An 18779-nucleotide genomic window follows, 5' to 3' on the forward strand; every position below is an offset into this window, starting at 1 on the left:
ATTGGGGCTATTTTTTTTTTCTCTTTTTTCTCACTGTTCATTATTATTCATTATCTCTGCCAGAGCCGTTCGGTCTTAATTTTTTTTACCCTTTTTTTTTTTTTTTTTGCTTTTCCCCCCCTCTTGCTCCGCTCCGAGACACCTTCTCCCCCCCAGCCCTAGAAAAGCTCCCTTGACGGGATAAATCCTTCTTCACTTGAACCGCGGCCTTTGATCATCAGCAACTTAACTTGCCCTTCACCCTCCACACACACACCATCACCAGCACCAGCACCATCGCTATGTTCTCTTGCGCCAATTATCCTCGCGGCTGCCGCGGCCGCGTCAACATCTCGGGAGGGAAATGCTCTGACTGCGTGGTATGTCATTGGCTTCAGACTCCCCCCCCTCCCCCCCCTCTTCAAGATCCGGGTGACCCCCGGGTCGCATGCGACCCCGGCACTAACGATGAAATTTTTCCAGCAATTGAAGTTGCGTCGGCCGCTATCCGCATCCCCCTTCGCCCAGCCCAGAGACTACCGGAGAGCTCTGCCGTCCGAAATCCTGCGAGACTCGCCCTACAAGGAGATCGACCGCTGCATATAATGACACCGCGACGATCAATCTGGCGGGTTCAAAAAATCAAGGAAAAAAGAAAAAAAAAAAAAACCAAACCCTCCAGACCCCTCCAAAAAATGAGACCAAAAAAAAAGTAACACAGGGCCGATTGCCCCGGGGTCCTGCAGGTTGGGAACGAACCCCAGGAAAATTCTAGCGGTGCCTTTCTCGCCTACGCGTTCGCTTCTACCATATTCGGCTTGATGCTCCGACTTGATGCATTGCTGGGAGTTTGATCGATCATCTGTTTATATCATATCTATCATGCGAGGACGGGCGGCTTTGTCGATTTCATTTTACCTGGCGGTCTGGCACTGGTCTTCTTTCTCGCCCTCACGCCGGGCCCTCCCTCCTCCTTTTTCCATCTCTCCCTTCCTTCCGAGGGGGGGGGGGGGGAGGGGCGCCCCGGGTTCGCGAGGGACGAGTGGGTTGGTGTATATGCGGATTTTTATTCGGAAGCGGCATGGGTTCATCTATATCTTATCTTATTAATGGGCGACTGGGTGGGTTGCCGGCTGGCTAGCTGGGATCGAGGATCCGACGATCTACGATCTGGAATCTTGATCCTGGCAGGGACCTCCGCACGCGCGCAATCCGAGCGATCTCTCCATCCTCTTTCTCCCTCCGGCTCTGAAAGGAATCTCGAAAGAACGGCTTCTTATTTCTCTTTCAGATTCAGGGCAGGCAGGGAATTACCGGAGCGAGAGAACCGCACCTCGGAAATGCAGTCTGCTGCGGGCGAGCAGTGGCGCAGGCGGATCTTTGTTCCCCCTTCCTTCCACGATACGTTCCTTTATCTTCCTTCTTCCCCGTCACTCCCTCCTCTTTTTCTGGACGTGATTCCCTACATTTTTTTTTCTTTATTCCTCCTGTCTTTTTGTCTCTGATTCCAAACATCCCCCCCGTGTACTCTTTTTTCCCTTACTTTTTTCTTTTTGTCATGTCATGTGTGCCTCTGTAATATCGTTGGTCGATAACTCATACCCATATCGGCTAATTGTACGATCGATTACCTCATCTTGGATACTGAATACTTATACCCATTTTCTTACTCTTACTCTTACTCGTGTTCTTATGCCTATTCTTATGCCTATTCTTCTTCTTTTCTTTGTTTTCCGGAGATCGCCGACGCCGGCTCCGGCTCTATAAGTAATCCGCGGAACGCAACAATAGAGTACTACTAGGTAGCGGTGCGATGTCTTTCCACGGTTCTGGTCGGCCCATGGATGCGCGCACGCTTGCCCTGTTTACAGCCCAGCAGGCCCAGGCCCAGGCCAGGCCGGAGAGAGGCCCAGACGGACACTACCCAGGCCGAGATCCCGATGTCCATGTCATTTATTCGCCGATCCGCCGCGCGCATCTGCGTCCGTCCCCGGGGGGTGGCCCGCGCGGAATTCTTCCCCTCGCTGCGTCGTGTCGCAGAGACCCAAACAGGCCTAGGAGCCATGTGATGTTACGTATGCACGGCATCAGTCAGACAGAGCGGGTGGATACGACGGTCTCGTTGCCCGTGGTGATTGGTGCTGGGTGCGGCGTCGTCATCGGCATGTCGCTGTCGCTTGACAGGACAGGGCAGGGCAGGCCGCACCTGCTCAGTGCTTTGCTCAGTGCTCTGACCACTGGCCAAGCAAGGAACCGTGCGAATGATGGCCCGCGGCGCGGGAGGTTGGTTGATAGTTAGGTGATGTGATGTCAGACGGGGAGGGTCCCGCTTCCCCTTCTTTGGGTTTCGGGAGGACAAGGGAGGGAGGGAGAGATACATCTGAATCCTAGCCACTTTAGTTTGCGGGAGTACTACTCTCTGCCTGTCGAATCGGTGGATCTCTGCCTCAAGAAGTAGATCCTATTCACCCCACCATCTACTGACTAGAAAACCGGCACACCCACCCCAGTCTATGTATTGGATATAGATCGTCTCATTGTAAATGAAAGCGGATTTACTTACCTACCTACCTACCTGGCTAGATACCTACCTACCTAGGTCCTAGGTACCCTTCCAGTTTCCAAGCCGCCGGCCGGCTACGTCGATCTCTAATCTCCGATCTCCTCTTCCCCGTACTACTACTACTACTACCCTACCTAAATCCTGCACGCATGAAACCCGAATATATGCATGCACGCACACACGTATGCAATTCTTCACAAAAAAAAAAAAAAAGAAAACATCTGAAACCCAAAAGCCAAGCACATGCCATCCTTGAATATTAATCTTGATATTAGGTCATTGTTGCGACAGACGCATGGGACGGATATTGGATAGATTAGAGATACTTATTTACTTACTTGCAGATGGAAAAGATGGTACAGATGGTACAGATGGATGGATGGATGGATGGATGGACGCGGTCTCGACCGGTCCCGAAATCCCGGAACCCCCGAAAATCCTTTCCCCATGCATAACATTACCCCGGGGCGTTGAAACGCTACTGACTTTAGTTACTGATGTGTACTTATCTAATATCTACATATCATATCTACCCGTTGCCCCCCCCCCCCCCCCCCCGGCCCGAGGGCTGAAAATTGGGGACTTGTTCCGCCGCGGGCTGGATTTTGGGAGGTTGATTTCATATTGGTGTCGGGTTTGGGGGTTGGAAAAGCTTATGTATTAAATTAACATGTGGTGGATTCTGGGTTCTGGGTTCTGGGTTCTGAGTTCTGGTTTATTATGTTAGGGGGTTTGGGATATACTTCATCGGGTCACTGGGTCATCGGTTGGTAGGTTGGTTTTGGGATGATTGTTGATGGGTAAGCGGATGATGGACGGATGAGTAAAATCTTGATCAGTGGGTGGTTCCGCGATCCTTAAGAATAAGAACCTACGGTAAAGGTAAGCTTTGCTGATCGGGTGTTTATGCATCCTGTGACAGGGGGGTGTTTCATGGATACCATCTACACTATGGAGTACTCCGTACGTACTAGATCTTTGCTGTTTGCATGCCCGAGCTTCAGCTTATGAAGGTTGATTACTTACTTATCTGGTTTGTGGATGCACAGTGGATCTGTGCATAGCTAGTTTAGGAGCTATGAATGGCTGTTTTATCCATGATGGTGAAGACTGGAACGCGCTTAGTAGTGAGGGGGAAAGGAGGGTTTCTAGATAGCATAAGAGGTATATGTTGTCAAGGGATATATTGAGTCTGCTATGTGGAATAATTCAGAAGGGGTTGAACTCTTCTAATGGAATACAATTCACAGTGATTAAAGAGGATAAGATAAGATTATTATTATTCCTCAGATCATGAATGGTGGTCTAATGCTTCTGCAGCACTGCATCCTTTTAGTTTCTATTTATTCACTACTTAGATCGCTGAGGATACTACAGTAGTAGAGTGAATGTCTATTACTTCCATCTCCCTCCCTCTATAAGATGCTGGCATATAGTCAGTCCATCAAGCTGCCCGGAAAGGCAAGAGCGCATTATTGTCCCCCTCAGCGCCTTCCACAACCAGCAATGGCGCTGTTCACGGTCTGACTGGGATCATCCCCCCCCTCCCCCCACCCCGGTGAAAGCAGTCTTCTCGATTCCATCACCTTTCTATCATACAACTCTATCGCTAGAACCTCACATTGTGTTCCCCCTGCATCCGCACAATGGACTATCTACGAAAATCTAGATCATCGCGATCCATGCGCAGAAGTCACCACAGCTCCCAATCCACCGAGCCTCTGGACCCCATCATCGCTAAACAGCACGCCACGGCAGCCGCCTCGCGAGCCATGTTAGGATCCAGGTGCTCCTACGATGCCTTGGGTGGCCCCGGCAATATGGCCGTGCCCCCGAGGAGGCATCGCCCATCAGGATCGCTGCAGACATCATCTACCGGCGCATCCGTGGATTACAGATCTTCTCGCCGATCCACCACTGCCGAGAACACGGATACCCAGAACGTCGATCGCACCCCATCGACCGCCCTGCCTTCCATCAGCGAATTCCGCGGGCTTGACGCCGGCGATCCCGCCCTGAACTCGTCCTATCGACGACTCCGTAAAACGCGATCGATGTTTTCGACCGGACCTCGTCCCTCGCGTCTGTCGTATGGATCGCCCGCTTCTGAGTCCTGTAGGAATCACCTTGCAGAAGCAGTGCACTCTCGGGATAGCTCACGCGGGTATGGCACGTTGCGGCGTTCCATGTCGTTTTTCAGAGGGGACAGCCAGGCTCTTCGGCATGCGAAGAGTCACGATGCGGCGATTGAACTGGCTCGCGATCAGTACCAACAGTCCGCGTCGGCGAATCGGCCTAGGAAATCGTCACTGTCCGTCCCGAAGTCCAGACGAGAGCATAGACCGTTTAGAAAGACACTGCGGACGACAACGTTAGTGTCGGATGCGGCGACTACTCCGTTGGTACAGCAGTCTGTCAATACTTCTTCTTATGGGAAGACAAGGTCCCTTTCCTCGTCCATTAAGAAGGGGCTTAAAAGGGTACTTGGGTTCTCGAGGGCTTCGGCCAATGTTCAAGCGGAAGTATCGCCTTCCTGTGTCCGACAGAGCCAGGACATGTCGTCTGAAGCACAGCCCGATTCTTTGAACCACGTGTTTCGGAGATCAGGAAGCTCTGAAAGCTTTGCTACGAGCCACTCTCGTGTGACGAGCTGGGCGGACTCAACAATAGCAAACACCATCGTCACACACAAGGCAGGTGACTGCAGTTCCCTGTCTATAATCGATGAACGAGGGCACTCGAGCCAGAACCTCCCCAAGCCTGAACCGTGTGATAGATCGGGAAATTGCGTCCCTGCGTGGAGCCCTCCTAGACCTAACGGCATGGTCGACAGCCAGCGTCTATACTCCGCGCTGATGAGGCGGATTGATGGAAGCAAGACACAAGGTGAGGGCGAGGAAGTCGTGCTCGGCCATGTCAAGGAACATCGTGCCGTCCCAACACCGGCTTCTTCTGTGTACGCGCGGCGTAGCAGGCAGACGGTTCGTCTGATCTCCAGCAATGAGACGATGCAGTCCCCAGGTTCTTTCATGACAGCTAACGCCGGTATGACCCCCCAATTGCAGGGACAAGGTCCGGGTCCGCAAATGCATAGACCGCAGCATGTGCGGGATAGTGACGATCGCAATCCCTATTCCACTTGCGGGGATCTTTCGTCCTTCGGGGTTAGAGGGGCCGATAAAGACAAAAGCGCCATGGGAAGACCGCATACCCCGAATGAGTTTGATTCGCCGAGTGTCTATTCTCGCACGACCAGTGGGAACTCACCCAACATGGATCAGAAGGCGGCTGCGTCTTCTGATGGGGAAGAGGAACCGGGGATGGCCACGATTTTTGAAAGCGAAAGGACAGCCTATAGCTCTCCAAAACGCAATGCCCCTGATGCTAAGCGTCCCAGTGCGGACTGGCAACAATGGATGCATACTCAGATGGCGAGAATCGAGAATATTGCCCCAAGACGTCACTATCGCGAAGAGGCGCAGATTGAAGACGAGGGGGCCGATTTCACTTATCGAACCCCAGCTCAAAACCCAGCTCCTCGACAGAGCCTTGAGGATGATATGTGGACCAGCTGCAAAGTGACCGCAACTAGCAATTTCTCCCGTCCGTTCAGTCGGTCGTCAAGTCTACGTACCACGGTAACGGCCAAGGAGCAGCCGGTTCCTCCGCCCCCAGCCCCGGTCCCAACGCCCCCAAAGGTATCAGGCAGCTCCAGCGGACAAAGCCTCTTCATAAATCAGTGTGAGACAGGATCAAACAGCCTTGCGTTGTCGCCAATGCAGGTGGCACTGAACAACAGGCCCCGCGCGCCTGAGTCCCCGACCCCCAGAAGAGATGCAACTGATAAGCCCCAGTGGCAAAGTGCGAGCAAACGGTACGGACAGTATCGTCCCAAATGGTCCCCCGGGACCCAGGATGTGAAACCCTTCCAAGGCCGATCTTCGCGTTCGCATCGCGATCATCGAAGACTCACGAATGAAAACATGAGAGCTGAGAATGTCTACGGTGGTGTCCCAAGCCCAGACACCCAGCTGCAGAATACCTACTCCCCCATGTCGAGTAAGCGCATGGTCGAGATGTTCCTCGAAAGCCGCCGCCGTCGAATGGGGACGGACATGTCGGATGAGGCGCCTTCTGAGGTTGCGTTCGTCTAGTGAGACACATGCGTCGGTCTCGGCCTTGGTGTCAGCCTACAGGAATAGTATCTATAGTATAGTCTCGTTCCGCCTTTGTTAAGGTTGTAGTTTACGGTTCGAGTAAGGCTACGGTCTATGGTTGTATGCGATAGCCACCAATTATGTTACTAGTACTTTGACAATAACATTGAAAGTATCTTAAGAGATACCTGGGATTGTTTCATAGTGTTACCTAATAACCGGGTGGATTGCAACCCACCATAAGTATAGTATATCCTAATTCGAACTCAAGGCTACAAGGGCACATCCGAGATACAGGTAAACAAAGCAAACGTCAGGCCAGACATGCTACAAAAGACACAATCTTTTACTCCTTCATGGGAAAATTTCAACTTGGGTATCCGTCTGCAAGCTTAAACCAAAACAACAACTACACATCGAGAAAGATATCGAGTCAAGAACCCCCTCCCCCCCCCCACCCAGTCAGTCACTGTCCATCATCCTTCATTCCTTCGTCCGCAAACGAACCTCAACATCAAAGTGTAGCAATTCCGCGTTGTCCATGGCTGATTTTTTTTTTTCAGCTCGAACCCAAAGTCCCGCAGAATCCGCGGAATCCGCGGAATCAACTTCGATATCTCGAGAATGGAGATATGGCTGCAGGGCTGCTGGTTGGCTTCAATATACAGGACCAGGCAGGTTCGGGATCCGAGACCGAACTGTTGGATTGGATTGATATTAGATACCCCGGCCTACCTTATAGTATATACTTTATGTGTAAACCCAATATTTCTGCCACTGACACAAACACGATGGAACGAAGACAGACAGACTCCCCCCCCGACAGACACATCTCGGCAGACCGGTAGCGCTGTGCATGCGAATCGCCTCTTTAATGACGGCCTGCAGGTACGGTATCCCCTGGCTCTCCTTGAAATCCACCTTTTCCCTGGGCGCTACAGCGGCCCGTAGCAATGGACTCGTCGATCTCGATGCGGGGTTTGTTTACTCAGCGAGTCGGGGTGCCGGGGGAGTAGGAGTTGGTAGAGGATGCTGGAGAGGGTGATGGCTGTGGTGTTGGAGTTGGTGGGGAGGTTTGAGGAGGATATTATGTGGAGGTGCTGGGGGGGTGCAGGTGGGTGAGTTTGATTGTGAAGCTTTCGGATTGGATTGGTGTTTGTGCTTGTGTTTGTGTTGGGAGGGGTGGGTGAGGGTTGTGTGGATGAGATGGGTGAGGTGGGTTGTTGTGTAGAGGATGATGGGAAGGAGGATAAGGAGGAGATGATGATGCATTTTAGGGTTGGGGGTTGTGCTAGGGGTGGATGGTGCATGTGGTTTAGATGGGGTAGGGTATTGTCTGGTTGGATTGGGTCGCGCTACGTGGTTTGTCTACTCATAGGCGCAGTGGGATGCATTTGGTGGAATGCAGAGCACAGAGCGCATGTTTTTTGACGTTGGATAGAGGAATTAATAAGTTGATATGCCTGGGGTGGCCGATCCCCGCCTCTGTACCGGCGGGTGGTGCGGGGAGAACCTGGGGTTGTGTTGTTGTATTCGCATGTCTGGCTGGCTGCTCCCGACTGTTGGACCGACCATGGGATTGGATCGGAGTCATGTTGGGCCATTAATAATACCATTGGTCTAGGTGCCAGTGATTACCTTACCGACTCTTGATGCAGATCAACATGGCTGCATATGCATGCTGGGTCAAACATAGGAAGTCAGGGCTTGGTGTGGAAGCTCAACACTCTAGCCTATATGAAGGAAAAAAACCGCTTTTGTCCCTCCGCCAGAGAGAATCAGAACTCTGCCCGAGGCCCGGATTATCATTCAGTCGTACCAGGACAGCATAGAACATCCTCCAATCAGTATCGATACATCAACAACATCATCACTGCGTAACAAAGAGCCCATACTTTGCAAATTAGGAAAGAAGACAAGTAAAGAATCGAAGAAAAACGGCGTGGAAAGCAAAGCCCACGGACGGCCCGCATCACACGCCCCATGTAGATACCCGAGTCAAGCCACTCAGATACCGCCATGCGAGAAATTTCCGGATGTCTGCTCAAGGCCGACGGTCGCCCCAAAGGCCAATGATGCCCATCGCCAGCGCAACGCCCGAGAAAACAGCCCGCACCCGTTGGAAACGACGCTCGATGGCCATCTCCCGCTCCACACTCTCCCCGTTGACATTCTCCTCCGCCTCAACGACCACGATATCCTCCTCCTTCTTTTGCTTCTGGGCAGCCTTGTGGCAGCACCCGACGTCCTGCAGGACGGACCGGAACCAGGCCTTGACGCCGTCCTGGCGGTGGAACCAGTAGTCCATGCCGTAGGAACCGATCGTGGAGGTGACGCACATCCAGATCAAGTAGGGGTGCTTGCGCTGTTTGGAGGAGAGGCAGAATGCGAAAAGGAGACACCCGTTGGCGATGTTGGTCAGCCGCAGACCATGCTTGCGGTTCAAGCGCTTCACTTCGCTGAAAGACCGGGAGGCCGTGGCCGCGGTGGGAAGGAGGCTGAGGGATGGGATTGCGACGGTGGATGCGGAGTATGACAGACCCTGCGGACCATATCGCGTTAGTGGGATGTCTTAACATAATACGGAAAGAGCGGGTTCGCGTGGCTGTTGCTTGGGAAGGATGATAGTCGCGGATCTCATCGGGACAAGCAAGGCGAACGCGCTGGAGGGATGGGCGGGGGTTGCATACCGTGAGCAGGCCGAGGGAAACGGTACCCACGAATTTGGAGACGGTGATGGGGCACGCCATGATGGTTGTCAGACGGGGTCAAGATCGCGACCGGAACGCTTTCACCAGATTGCCGTGAGAGAAGGAATCCGTGACGGATGGAAGTGTCTCGATGCCGTCTGACGCGGAGGAGATGGAAGTGCGGGAGGCAGAGTGGTCGCGAAAAGCGAGCAACAAGCGATGGGTCGTGATGGAGTTTGTTGGCGGAGAGCCTGGGAGCCTGAGGGCCTGATAGTGACGTTGTGCGCGGCCTGAGGCCTGAGGCTCTTAGCCACAGTGGCCAATCATCGCGGCTGTGTTAGTACTCCGTACTCCCTACACCCACGGACTACTCCATACTAGGCTGAGAGATTCTCACAGCTCGGATATTCAGGTACAACGACTGAACATAGCTAATACTTCCATGGGGCTCAATAATAGCCTCAGTGAGCCATCGCACGGTCTGGAAAAGGGCGGTCCATGTGTGTTGCCTCTGCTGTTGATGCGATCGAGCCCCCGTAGCTGGACGCCGTTGCACTAGGCCCAACCCGGCAAGAGCCGAGGTCCCGCATGCCGCCCGCCACAGGCCGCACGGGGCCAGCGTAGCAAGTGCGGAGAAACAAAGTCCGGAGTACCCCGGAGGACGTGAGACGAGTCCAGTTACAACCATCTGCCGTCTATACCACTTCCTCCTTTTTCCATTTCGCTTTCTCCCGATCCGCGCCACCAATATGCCCCTTCCGAAAGAAGACTACGTGAGCAACACCTGGAAGGATGGCCTCTTCGGTGAGTCGGCTCAGGCCAGTCAGCCACATCCGCTCAATTCTGACCCGTGGTAGCAAACAAGGTCGTCTTCTGCACGGGAGGAGCAGGCACCATCTGCAGCGCTCAGGTCCGCGCCCTCGTCCATCTAGGCGCTAGCGCGTGCATTGTCGGCAGAAATGTCGACAAAACCGAAAAGGCCGCCCAAGACATTGCGACCGCTCGTCCTGGTGCCAAGGTTATTGGCATCGGAGCGGTGGACGTGCGGAAGCTTGAAAGCCTGCAGAATGCGGTGGACCGCTGTGTTCACGAGCTTGGTGGCATAGATTTTGTCATGTATGGACAGCTCAGCTATCATTGTGGGATATTCTCTGCTAACCTTGGCCGTGTACAGCGCTGGAGCAGCCGGTAACTTCCTTGCCTCCATCAACCAGCTGTCCGCGAATGCTTTCAAATCTGTGATTGACATCGATGTCCTGGGCTCCTACAACACTCTCAAAGCCACTCTGCCGCACCTCGTGGAGTCTGGGAAAAAGCACAGAATAGACCCGAAAACGCGTAAGTCAATGCGACAGAGTCACCCCTTGCGTAGATATATGCTGACAGTGACGACATACACAGTCAAGCCAGTTCCGGCAGGTACCGGAGGCCGTATCATTTTCGTCAGCGCCACCATCCACTACAGGACAATGCCCTTCCAAACACACGTATCAGTCGCCAAGGCAGGCGTGGACGCGCTGTCGCACAGCGTAGCCATCGAGTTTGGTCCTTTAGGCGTGACTTCAAATATCATTGCGCCTGGACCCATTGGGGGGACGGAGGTTTGTTTTGAGCTGCTCACATGTATGCCATATCCAGACGACTAACCGCAATGTTAGGGTCTCGATCGCCTCCTCCCGACCGACAATATAGACTCGTACACCAAGTCGCAGCCACTCGGCCGATTTGGCTCTGTCCGTGACATCGCTGATGCGACCGTGTATCTCTTTGCGGAGACCGGCAGCTATGTCAGTGGACAAACCCTAGTTGGTACGCCGTATCTACGATTGTTTGGATTGAGTATCTGTTGACTTGAATGCAGTTGATGGCGCATCCTGGCGGATGTCGGCCGGCGGTGCCGCGTCCGGGAGCCTGGCGTATCCCGATTTCCTTCTCTCGGGCGACGCGGTCCCCAACGTCAAGGGCCAGAAGACATCCAAGATTTGATGATTGGTGATGGCTTTTGCGATAGAAGTGATTGTATATTATTCATTTGATAGAGGGAACGTACTATGCAGCTTTGTTACATTTATGGCATTTACACGATTTGAACATAGCGCGAACAAAGACATTTTCTGGTTTTTATAGAGGACGCATAGGTGACAAAGCATACTGACTTGCCATATCAGAAAGCCATGTGGCGATCCAGACGGAAGATCTTTCCTTCCTCTGTATTGAAGTATATAGGGTGCGCGATGTAACTAATTATTTATGCAATGCAGCTGCACTTTGCCCAATGACTAAGCGCTCAGAAGGCAGCGGCGATATCTATTTTCGGCAACTGCTGTCATGTGACGGGCTTCGGGGGCGGATGCGTCAGCTACCAGCCCGATGCGGCAGGCGGTGGAGGGGAAATGCGTCACCCGCCCCACCGGCGCGCAGCGGCAGCCAACCAAAGGCCAGCGCCGGACATCCAGCGATTCGCCTTACTCGGCTTTGTCCCCTCCTGACGGACGGACTGGCGGCGGGCGCCTGAGGTTCAAGCCCGAGTAGAATTCAGATCTCCAGCTCCTTCCATCTTGTCCCGCCGGCTTCCGTATCTGCTAACGTTTTCTATCATCATCACTCATCATCGCTTCCTCAGACTTTGTGTCGTTTTGATATCCCGTCATCTCATGAGCCTGGACTAGATCCGTCCTCGCCGCCATGCACCTCCGTTCGTGCCTTGTGGGGAGCGTGCTCGCTCTCGGCGCCAACGCCTTGCTCGTTATCCCCGAGGTCGAGGATGCCATCGCCCCTGAGGAGGACATGTTTCCTTTCGTCCCGCTGGGAGCGTATATCCCCCATAAGGACCTGGTCGAGCTGGCCTGCACCGAATGTCCGTTCCGCGAAGTCAGCGAGGATGGCACTGTCAGCTGGACTGATGGCTTCCAGACCTCTCTGGTAAGTTGAGCCGAGCGGGAGACCCCTCGTCGATCGGTCGAAATGCTAACAGCCGCAGTCGTTGGAGTTCTCCATCGAAAATGGCTTCCTTCTAGCCAACGGTCGCCAGATCTTCCCTCCCCCTCCCCCAACCCAAATCACTGCCGTCCAGCGCCGGCTGTCCGATGGCGCGGAGACGGAACCGATTCCCTTGGGATACGCCGTGGAGGAAATGCCTCTGCCCACCGCGCCTGAGGACCCCACGGAGCTGGTGGCGGTTCGCTTCACCGTCCTTGACCTGGACAGCCGCCCCGTTCCTCTGGACACTGTGGCTTTGACCCTGATCCACGACCCCAAGAGCGGCGAACTGTACATGGCCGAAACCGCGATCGAAGAGACAACCCCCAACCGCGTCTCCTGGAGACAGTGCCGTGGGAAGCCGAACTGCCTCAGACGTCTGCTGTTCGATCGCATGCGGTCCTTGTTCGCCGCGGCCAAGGCGCGCATGCTCGGCATGGGGCCCAAGTCCAAGGGTCACCACTGCGGGGGCCCTCATGGCTCGGATCATCCTCGCCCGCCCCGTCCTCACCACCACCACGACGATGGATTTGACCCCGATCGTATGCCCCTTCCCCCTATGGACGGAGAGGAGGGTGGCTTCATGGGCCACATGGAGAAGTTTGGTCGTCCTCACCACCACCATCACGAAGATTTTGACCCCGAGCGTATGCCCCTTCCCCCGATGGACGGGGAGGAGGAGGCTGGCTTCATGGACCACATGCACAAGTTTGACCGTCCCCACCACCACCACCACATGCACCACATGCACCATGGCCAGTGGGAGCGCACTGTCCACCGTGTGGTCCGCTTTATCGTCGTTCCGGCTGTGCTGGGTGTCCTGGCGGGATTGGCTGCCAGCGCTCTCGGTATGCTCGTCGGCCAGATCGTGGTTTTCATGTGGCAGCGCTTCCGCCGCTCCACCCCCAAGAAGTCCTTGGAGCAGGGCACCGTTTCCGAAAAGCAGGGTCTGATGACCGAGTCTTCCGAGGAACTTCCCCCTGCATACACTGACGAGGAGGCTGTGGTTGAAGACGTGTCCATGACCAAGAACTAGTCAGCACCTGCGCGATATTAGTGATCTGCCCCGAGGTGTCGCACCTACTTTTGACGCTCAGCAAGAGGTGGGTTTGCAAAGGCAAAGGCTTGCCTGCCAACAACCGGAGATGGATGTATTTGAGATTGTCCCTGTTTCTTTCGCTGTGATTATAAGCCCCCCCCTCGTTACAATTTCCTTAACTTCTATTATTTTTTTTTTTACCTGTCCCACTTCTCCGAGCCCACGGAGAACTAGTTCGCTCTCTCGGCTTTCCTGTTGCCATTATCAGGATAGGTAGTTTCCTTGTGTAGTTAAGTATGGTTATTGAGTCGGCAATTGAACCCCACTGTGATGCCATGATCAACCTGCACTGCGTGTACACCGTAGCACTGGACTTTTTCAGGGTCTGACCAGCTCCGTCCACCCGCCCAGCCGCCCAGCCGCCCGCCGGCCGGCAGTGGCCCGTCACGTGAGGCTCGTCACGGCAGGCTGCCAGGAACGATCGCCGGAGACGTTCCCCTCCTCCTCCCACGTCGTCGGTCATCACCTCAGCTCCTTTTGTTCTGCCTGCCTGTCTGTCACAGCCGGAAGCCCTCGCTGAATGATGTCGCGCTAGCTCTCTACGATGACCCTGACCTCCCCCGTTGATCATCCGTGGGCTTCTGTGCATCTTCCTCACTGAACTCCGACTGCCCGTGTGAGCTTCACCAGCTGCAGCTCCCGCTCCCGCCCGAAACGGCCGTCAGCCGTATAGGCCCTCTGTCGCCTCAAACGCAGCAGGACAGCCTGCTTGCTTACCTGCCTTAAGCCCCTCGGGAAGCCTTTTGTTTCGCACTCACATCATGATGCAGTGGACGTCATTCGTTCAGAAAGCTCAGTCTCTTATCGACCCGGCTAACTTTACCCTTCCCACCCTCACCTCCTCCGATCGCAACCCGTCCAAGGCCTCCTTGTTTCGCCAGCAATTCCGTCTGCCCGATTCCCAGAACCCCCTCCAGGAGATCACGGCCGAGTTGATTCTTCCCATACCGCACACCTCCACATCCCATGGCGACGCCACCCGCAACCTTGACCGCGCCGGAAACCGCTATGCCGGTCGGCTCCACCTGAGTGAACGGTTTATCTGCTTCTCGACTCAGCCTACAAGCTTCGCACCGTCTGCTAGCCTGGGTGCATCCACCCACTGGGCCGGCCAGACCAATGGGACAGGCCCGTCAGGAAATGGATTCACCATCCCGCTGTGCTGCATCCGGAGGGTGGAACGCCTCAACAGCCTCGGCCATGTTTTCTCCCTTGCATTGACAACGTGGAACGGCGCCTTGGGGAAGCAGCAAAACCCCGACTTTGTTCCGCAACGGTTCACCATCCAGCTGGCTGGAAGCAGGCAGGCCTGCGAACGCTTTTGCGACGGGTTAAAGAAGGGGCTGCGGGAGTGCATGAAGGAGATCGAGAACCTGCGAGTAGTCGTCAATGATTGCTACTCGGAATACCTGCTGTCTGGGGCCAAGGCTAAGGCCCAGAATGGAGAGACCCCTGAAGCGCGCCAGCCGCCCGACGCTGGGCTGGGGATGATGTTCCGTTATCCCGGCGATGCGCGCAAGCTTCGGGACCGCAGTAAAATGAGGTTGTGGGGGGAGTACTTCAGAGGTATGAAACCCCATCCTTGAGTGCTCTCGTGACCAGGACGTATGCTGAGTGATTTTCGTAGAAAATGGTCGCAACGCGACGCTCATCCGCCAGCCCACCTTCCACAAACTGATCCGTGTCGGTCTCCCGAATCGGCTACGAGGAGAGGTCTGGGAGATAACCTCTGGCTCGTTCTACCTCCGCCTGAGGTCGCCCAAGTTATACACAGACACCCTGTCGAAATTCTCGGGACAAGAATCGTTGGCGATAGACGAGATTGAGAAGGATCTGAACCGCAGCTTGCCAGAATATCCCGGATTCCAAAGTGAAGAGGGCATTGGTCGCCTCCGAAGGGTCCTTACGGCCTATAGTTGGATCAATGCGGAGATCGGGTACTGCCAGGCCATGAATATCGTCGTTGCAGCACTGTTGATGTATGCGACCCTACCACGTTCCCCGGAGTGAAGCTGACCCTTCCAGTTATATGTCGGAGGCACAGGCTTTCTTTCTGCTGTCCGTCTTATGCGACCGCCTTTTGCCGGGCTACTACTCAACAACAATGTACGGCACGTTGCTCGATCAAAAGGTGTTCGAGTCCCTCGTTGAGAAAACCATGCCGGTGCTGTGGGAGCACCTCACCAAGTCCGATGTCCAGCTTTCCGTTGTCTCCCTTCCATGGTTTCTGTCACTCTACATCAACTCCATGCCGCTGGTCTTCGCCTTCCGTGTCTTGGATGTCTTTTTCCTGGAAGGGCCCAAGGTTCTCTTCCAGGTCGGACTGGCAATTCTTCGGATCAATGGCGAGGAACTTTTGGATATACAGGATGATGGCTCATTCATTTCCGTGCTCAAGTCTTATTTCTCTCGCCTCGATGAGTCGGCCCACCCAAGATCAGAGAACCCGAAATTGAGGGCTATCACTCGGTTCCAAGAGCTGATGGTCGTCGCCTTCAAGGAGTTCTCGCAGATCACACACCAGACAATAACGGAACAGCGCGATAAGCACAAGGACGCAGTTCTGGAGAGCATTGAGAGCTTTGCCAAACGCACATCCATTCGCAACCTTGGGCCTGATAGTAAGAAGCTCAGCATGGACGACCTGGGCGTCATCTACGACCGTTACTACGAGGTTCTCTACGATCGTCAGCAGAGGGACAAGCTCCTGGAAGAGGAAAGACGGCGCCAACAAAAGAAAAGAGTCGAAAGAACATCCATACTCGGGCCTCCTGTGGATCGAGAAATTGGTCGCGTTGGTCTTGGACCCAGTCCCACCCACATGGACTACGATGCGTTCCGGGATTTCCTTGCAGCAACAGCGAAATGGGCCGTTGCGGACTCGCCCAGCCCATCACGCAAGGATTCCACAGCTGAGCAGGGCTCCTTCCGAGGATGGGGCAAGACCTCTTCTCTGTTGAACAGCAAACCGGAACCAGCAGATCACGAGTTCATGCAACGGCTTTTCCGCAAATGGGCCACGGATCCAGATGAGGGTATCAGCTTGCAGAATGTAGTCAACGGTCTCGCGCGACTGAGAGGTCCACGTGATATTATGAACAATATTCAATATTTCTTTGATCTCTATGATGACAACGGGGTTGGCATGGTGGATCGGGAGGGCATCCTTCGCATGTCAGAGGCGCTCCTGTTCCTGTCTCGACGAGGCTTCGATGGGACCATCACCCCCACGCAATCGGTGGAGGACATTCGGGCCAACGAGAATGAGCAGGATAAACTGAGCACCTATGAACGATTCCTGGGCAGTGTCAGTTCCTTCATTCGTCGCTGTTTCGAATACGCCGATCCCAGCCACCCCGAAAGCAGAGCCGCGGAGGGGCAGAAAGAAACCGACGACGCAGCCGATAAACTTGGATCTTTCAGCATCGGCGATGACGATGAGGAGGACCTGATCGATGTGGATGACGGTGACACAAAATCAACCTCCTCAGCCGTGACCGAAAAGCCAGCGAAGCCAGAGTCCGAGAACAAGCCCAACAACCCACAACACAACCGAGCCTTGTCCCAGGCCGCAAACCCCGCCCTCGACCCGAACAACCCGCTACACATCACTCTCCCGACCTTCCGCATGGTCATCCTGGCCGACGAGCTGCTGGAGCAATTCTTCGACAGCTTTTTCCCGCAGTCGTTCCGCCTCTCCGACCACGGATTGCACGTCCTCGCCTCGTCGTCTCTCTCCTCCAACCTCACCACATTCTCCAACATCGGCGCCGCCAAGCCCCAGCTCAGCGCAGTCTCCGGCGCCTCCGTCGCCGGCGCATCAGGCGGCATCGTACCCCCGGGCAAGGGCCTCCGCGGCGTCCTCGACAACATCGTCTCCGACGGCATCCGCATGGCCGCAGAGGTCAAGAAGCGCATGGACGAAGCGCAACGCGAGCTGGAACGCAGCGCCCTCAGCCGCGCCGACGACGAAGAAGAGGAAGACGACGACGAATACGACACCCGCTCCGGCGCCGCCACCGCCTCCGCCATGGCCGGCGGCATCTCCAGCTGGGGCGCCGGCGTGTACGGCGCCGACCCCGAACGCCGCAGCGTCCGCGACACGGATCGGGATCTCCTCGAGGGCGCCGAAGTCGTCAGCATGCGTGGCAAGGACGACGCTTCCCTTCTCCTCGACGACGACGACAACGGCCATAAAGACGCACACAATTCTAACCCGCCCCACGACGACCCCCACGTCATCAGTAAAGTCGAGTTCGAGTCATGATCATACATACGTATACCTGTCTACATAGCCACCCATCTACATCCCTACATCCCTACATCCCTACCTACCTACCTACCTACCTGTCTACCTACCGATCTTTCCTATCCATCCTGCCCGTTTCCTGTCCATTTCCCTTCCCTCCCAATTTCCTTCTGGATGTTTCTCCTTCCGTCTTCTTTCTTTCCTGTGCTTCTGCGTTGTCTATCTCATCATCATCATCATCATCATCATCATCATCGTCATCATCACCAACCATCAAACATAAATCAGATATCACCATATCAATCATATTCAACGGACTGCTACCTACCGGTCAGTCCCCACCACAACTACAATGACAATGACAATCACAATCACAATACCAATACCAATCACAATAACATACATCTGCTTTTGCCTATAAGTAACCGGGGTTTGCTTAGACGTCTCGTGTCTGTTATTTTTATTTTTATCATCATCGTCATCATCATCATCATTATTATTTTCTTTCTTCGATTGTGTCTGCATTTTCCTTTCTGGGGGGCATGGAGCATGAAACATGAAATGAACATGAACATGAACATGAACATGAACATGAACAATCATTCATTGTATGTAGGCCTGTCTGTCTATCTATGTCGATCTCTCTGTCTATCTGTAAAAAACTATGATCGATTGATTTCACAAGATGATAAACCATTCATTCATTCAGACGATGTAAAATGAACAGTACTGCTGCTGGTTCACCTTTCTTTAGCTAAAGCTGAAGTAATAAGTAAGTGAAGTAGTCAAGTAGTGAATAAATAAATAAATAAATAAGTGAGGTAGTAGTGTATCCGACATCCAACCCAACCATGCCAAATATGTACAATACAAAAAAAAAAAAAAAAAAAGACAATCAAAACCAACCCAAGCCAACCCAATCCAACCCCATCCACCAACTTCATCTCACTCCACTTCACTTCACTTCACCTCACATCGACTACAAATATAAAAAAGGAAAAAGTAAATGGAGCCTTACAATACAAGTACAGTGAACATGTTGCTCATAGCTCACAGCTCACAG

At 53.9% G+C, this 18779-nt stretch overlaps 8 protein-coding genes across 8 annotated transcripts; 6 read left to right on the plus strand and 2 right to left on the minus strand.

Annotated features, from left to right (window-relative positions):
* The first annotated feature begins 98 nt into the window (after window positions 1-98).
* On the plus strand, window positions 99-627 carry BO70DRAFT_431542 (uncharacterized protein). The gene is made up of 2 exons (XM_025548250.1): window positions 99-359; window positions 463-627. Exons 1-2 carry the CDS (start codon window positions 282-284, stop codon window positions 583-585), a joined length of 201 nt encoding a protein of 66 aa, XP_025396582.1. The 5' UTR covers window positions 99-281; the 3' UTR covers window positions 586-627.
* A 1165-nt stretch (window positions 628-1792) lies between these two features.
* On the plus strand, window positions 1793-2632 carry BO70DRAFT_354998 (uncharacterized protein; the record flags this gene model as incomplete). Its single annotated transcript, XM_025541890.1, has 3 exons — window positions 1793-2262; window positions 2508-2518; window positions 2586-2632. 3 exons carry the CDS (start codon window positions 1793-1795, stop codon window positions 2630-2632), a joined length of 528 nt encoding a protein of 175 aa, XP_025396583.1.
* A 1556-nt stretch (window positions 2633-4188) lies between these two features.
* On the plus strand, window positions 4189-6696 carry BO70DRAFT_413517 (uncharacterized protein; the record flags this gene model as incomplete). Its single annotated transcript, XM_025547327.1, has 1 exon — window positions 4189-6696. The coding sequence occupies one exon, from the start codon at window positions 4189-4191 to the stop codon at window positions 6694-6696; it is 2508 nt and encodes an 835-aa protein (XP_025396584.1).
* A 2047-nt stretch (window positions 6697-8743) lies between these two features.
* On the minus strand, window positions 8744-9449 carry BO70DRAFT_355000 (uncharacterized protein; the record flags this gene model as incomplete). Its single annotated transcript, XM_025541891.1, has 2 exons — window positions 8744-9241; window positions 9390-9449. The coding sequence occupies 2 exons, from the start codon at window positions 9447-9449 to the stop codon at window positions 8744-8746; spliced, it is 558 nt and encodes a 185-aa protein (XP_025396585.1).
* A 628-nt stretch (window positions 9450-10077) lies between these two features.
* Window positions 10078-11496, plus strand: BO70DRAFT_364714 (SDR family oxidoreductase). The gene is made up of 6 exons (XM_025543874.1): window positions 10078-10193; window positions 10247-10505; window positions 10564-10727; window positions 10791-10990; window positions 11048-11198; window positions 11251-11496. The coding sequence occupies exons 1-6, from the start codon at window positions 10139-10141 to the stop codon at window positions 11373-11375; spliced, it is 954 nt and encodes a 317-aa protein (XP_025396586.1). The 5' UTR covers window positions 10078-10138; the 3' UTR covers window positions 11376-11496.
* A 416-nt stretch (window positions 11497-11912) lies between these two features.
* Window positions 11913-13702, plus strand: BO70DRAFT_364715 (uncharacterized protein). Its single transcript, XM_025543875.1, has 2 exons — window positions 11913-12311; window positions 12370-13702. Exons 1-2 carry the CDS (start codon window positions 12075-12077, stop codon window positions 13402-13404), a joined length of 1272 nt encoding a protein of 423 aa, XP_025396587.1. The 5' UTR covers window positions 11913-12074; the 3' UTR covers window positions 13405-13702.
* Window positions 13703-13933: 231 nt separating this feature from the next.
* BO70DRAFT_381719 (GTPase-activating protein) lies at window positions 13934-17734 on the plus strand (the record flags this gene model as incomplete). Its single annotated transcript, XM_025545487.1, has 3 exons — window positions 13934-15033; window positions 15095-15446; window positions 15493-17734. Exons 1-3 carry the CDS (start codon window positions 14229-14231, stop codon window positions 17732-17734), a joined length of 3399 nt encoding a protein of 1132 aa, XP_025396588.1. The 5' UTR covers window positions 13934-14228.
* Window positions 17735-17887: 153 nt separating this feature from the next.
* Window positions 17888-18379, minus strand: BO70DRAFT_113098 (uncharacterized protein). The gene has a single exon (XM_025537893.1). It carries the CDS (start codon window positions 18317-18319, stop codon window positions 18041-18043), a length of 279 nt encoding a protein of 92 aa, XP_025396589.1. The 5' UTR covers window positions 18320-18379; the 3' UTR covers window positions 17888-18040.
* Between the last annotated feature and the right edge of the window lie 400 nt (window positions 18380-18779).

This window comes from Aspergillus heteromorphus (genome assembly GCF_003184545.1).
Source record: "Aspergillus heteromorphus CBS 117.55 chromosome Unknown BO70scaffold_25, whole genome shotgun sequence".
In the NCBI taxonomy this organism is placed as follows: domain Eukaryota; kingdom Fungi; phylum Ascomycota; class Eurotiomycetes; order Eurotiales; family Aspergillaceae; genus Aspergillus; species Aspergillus heteromorphus.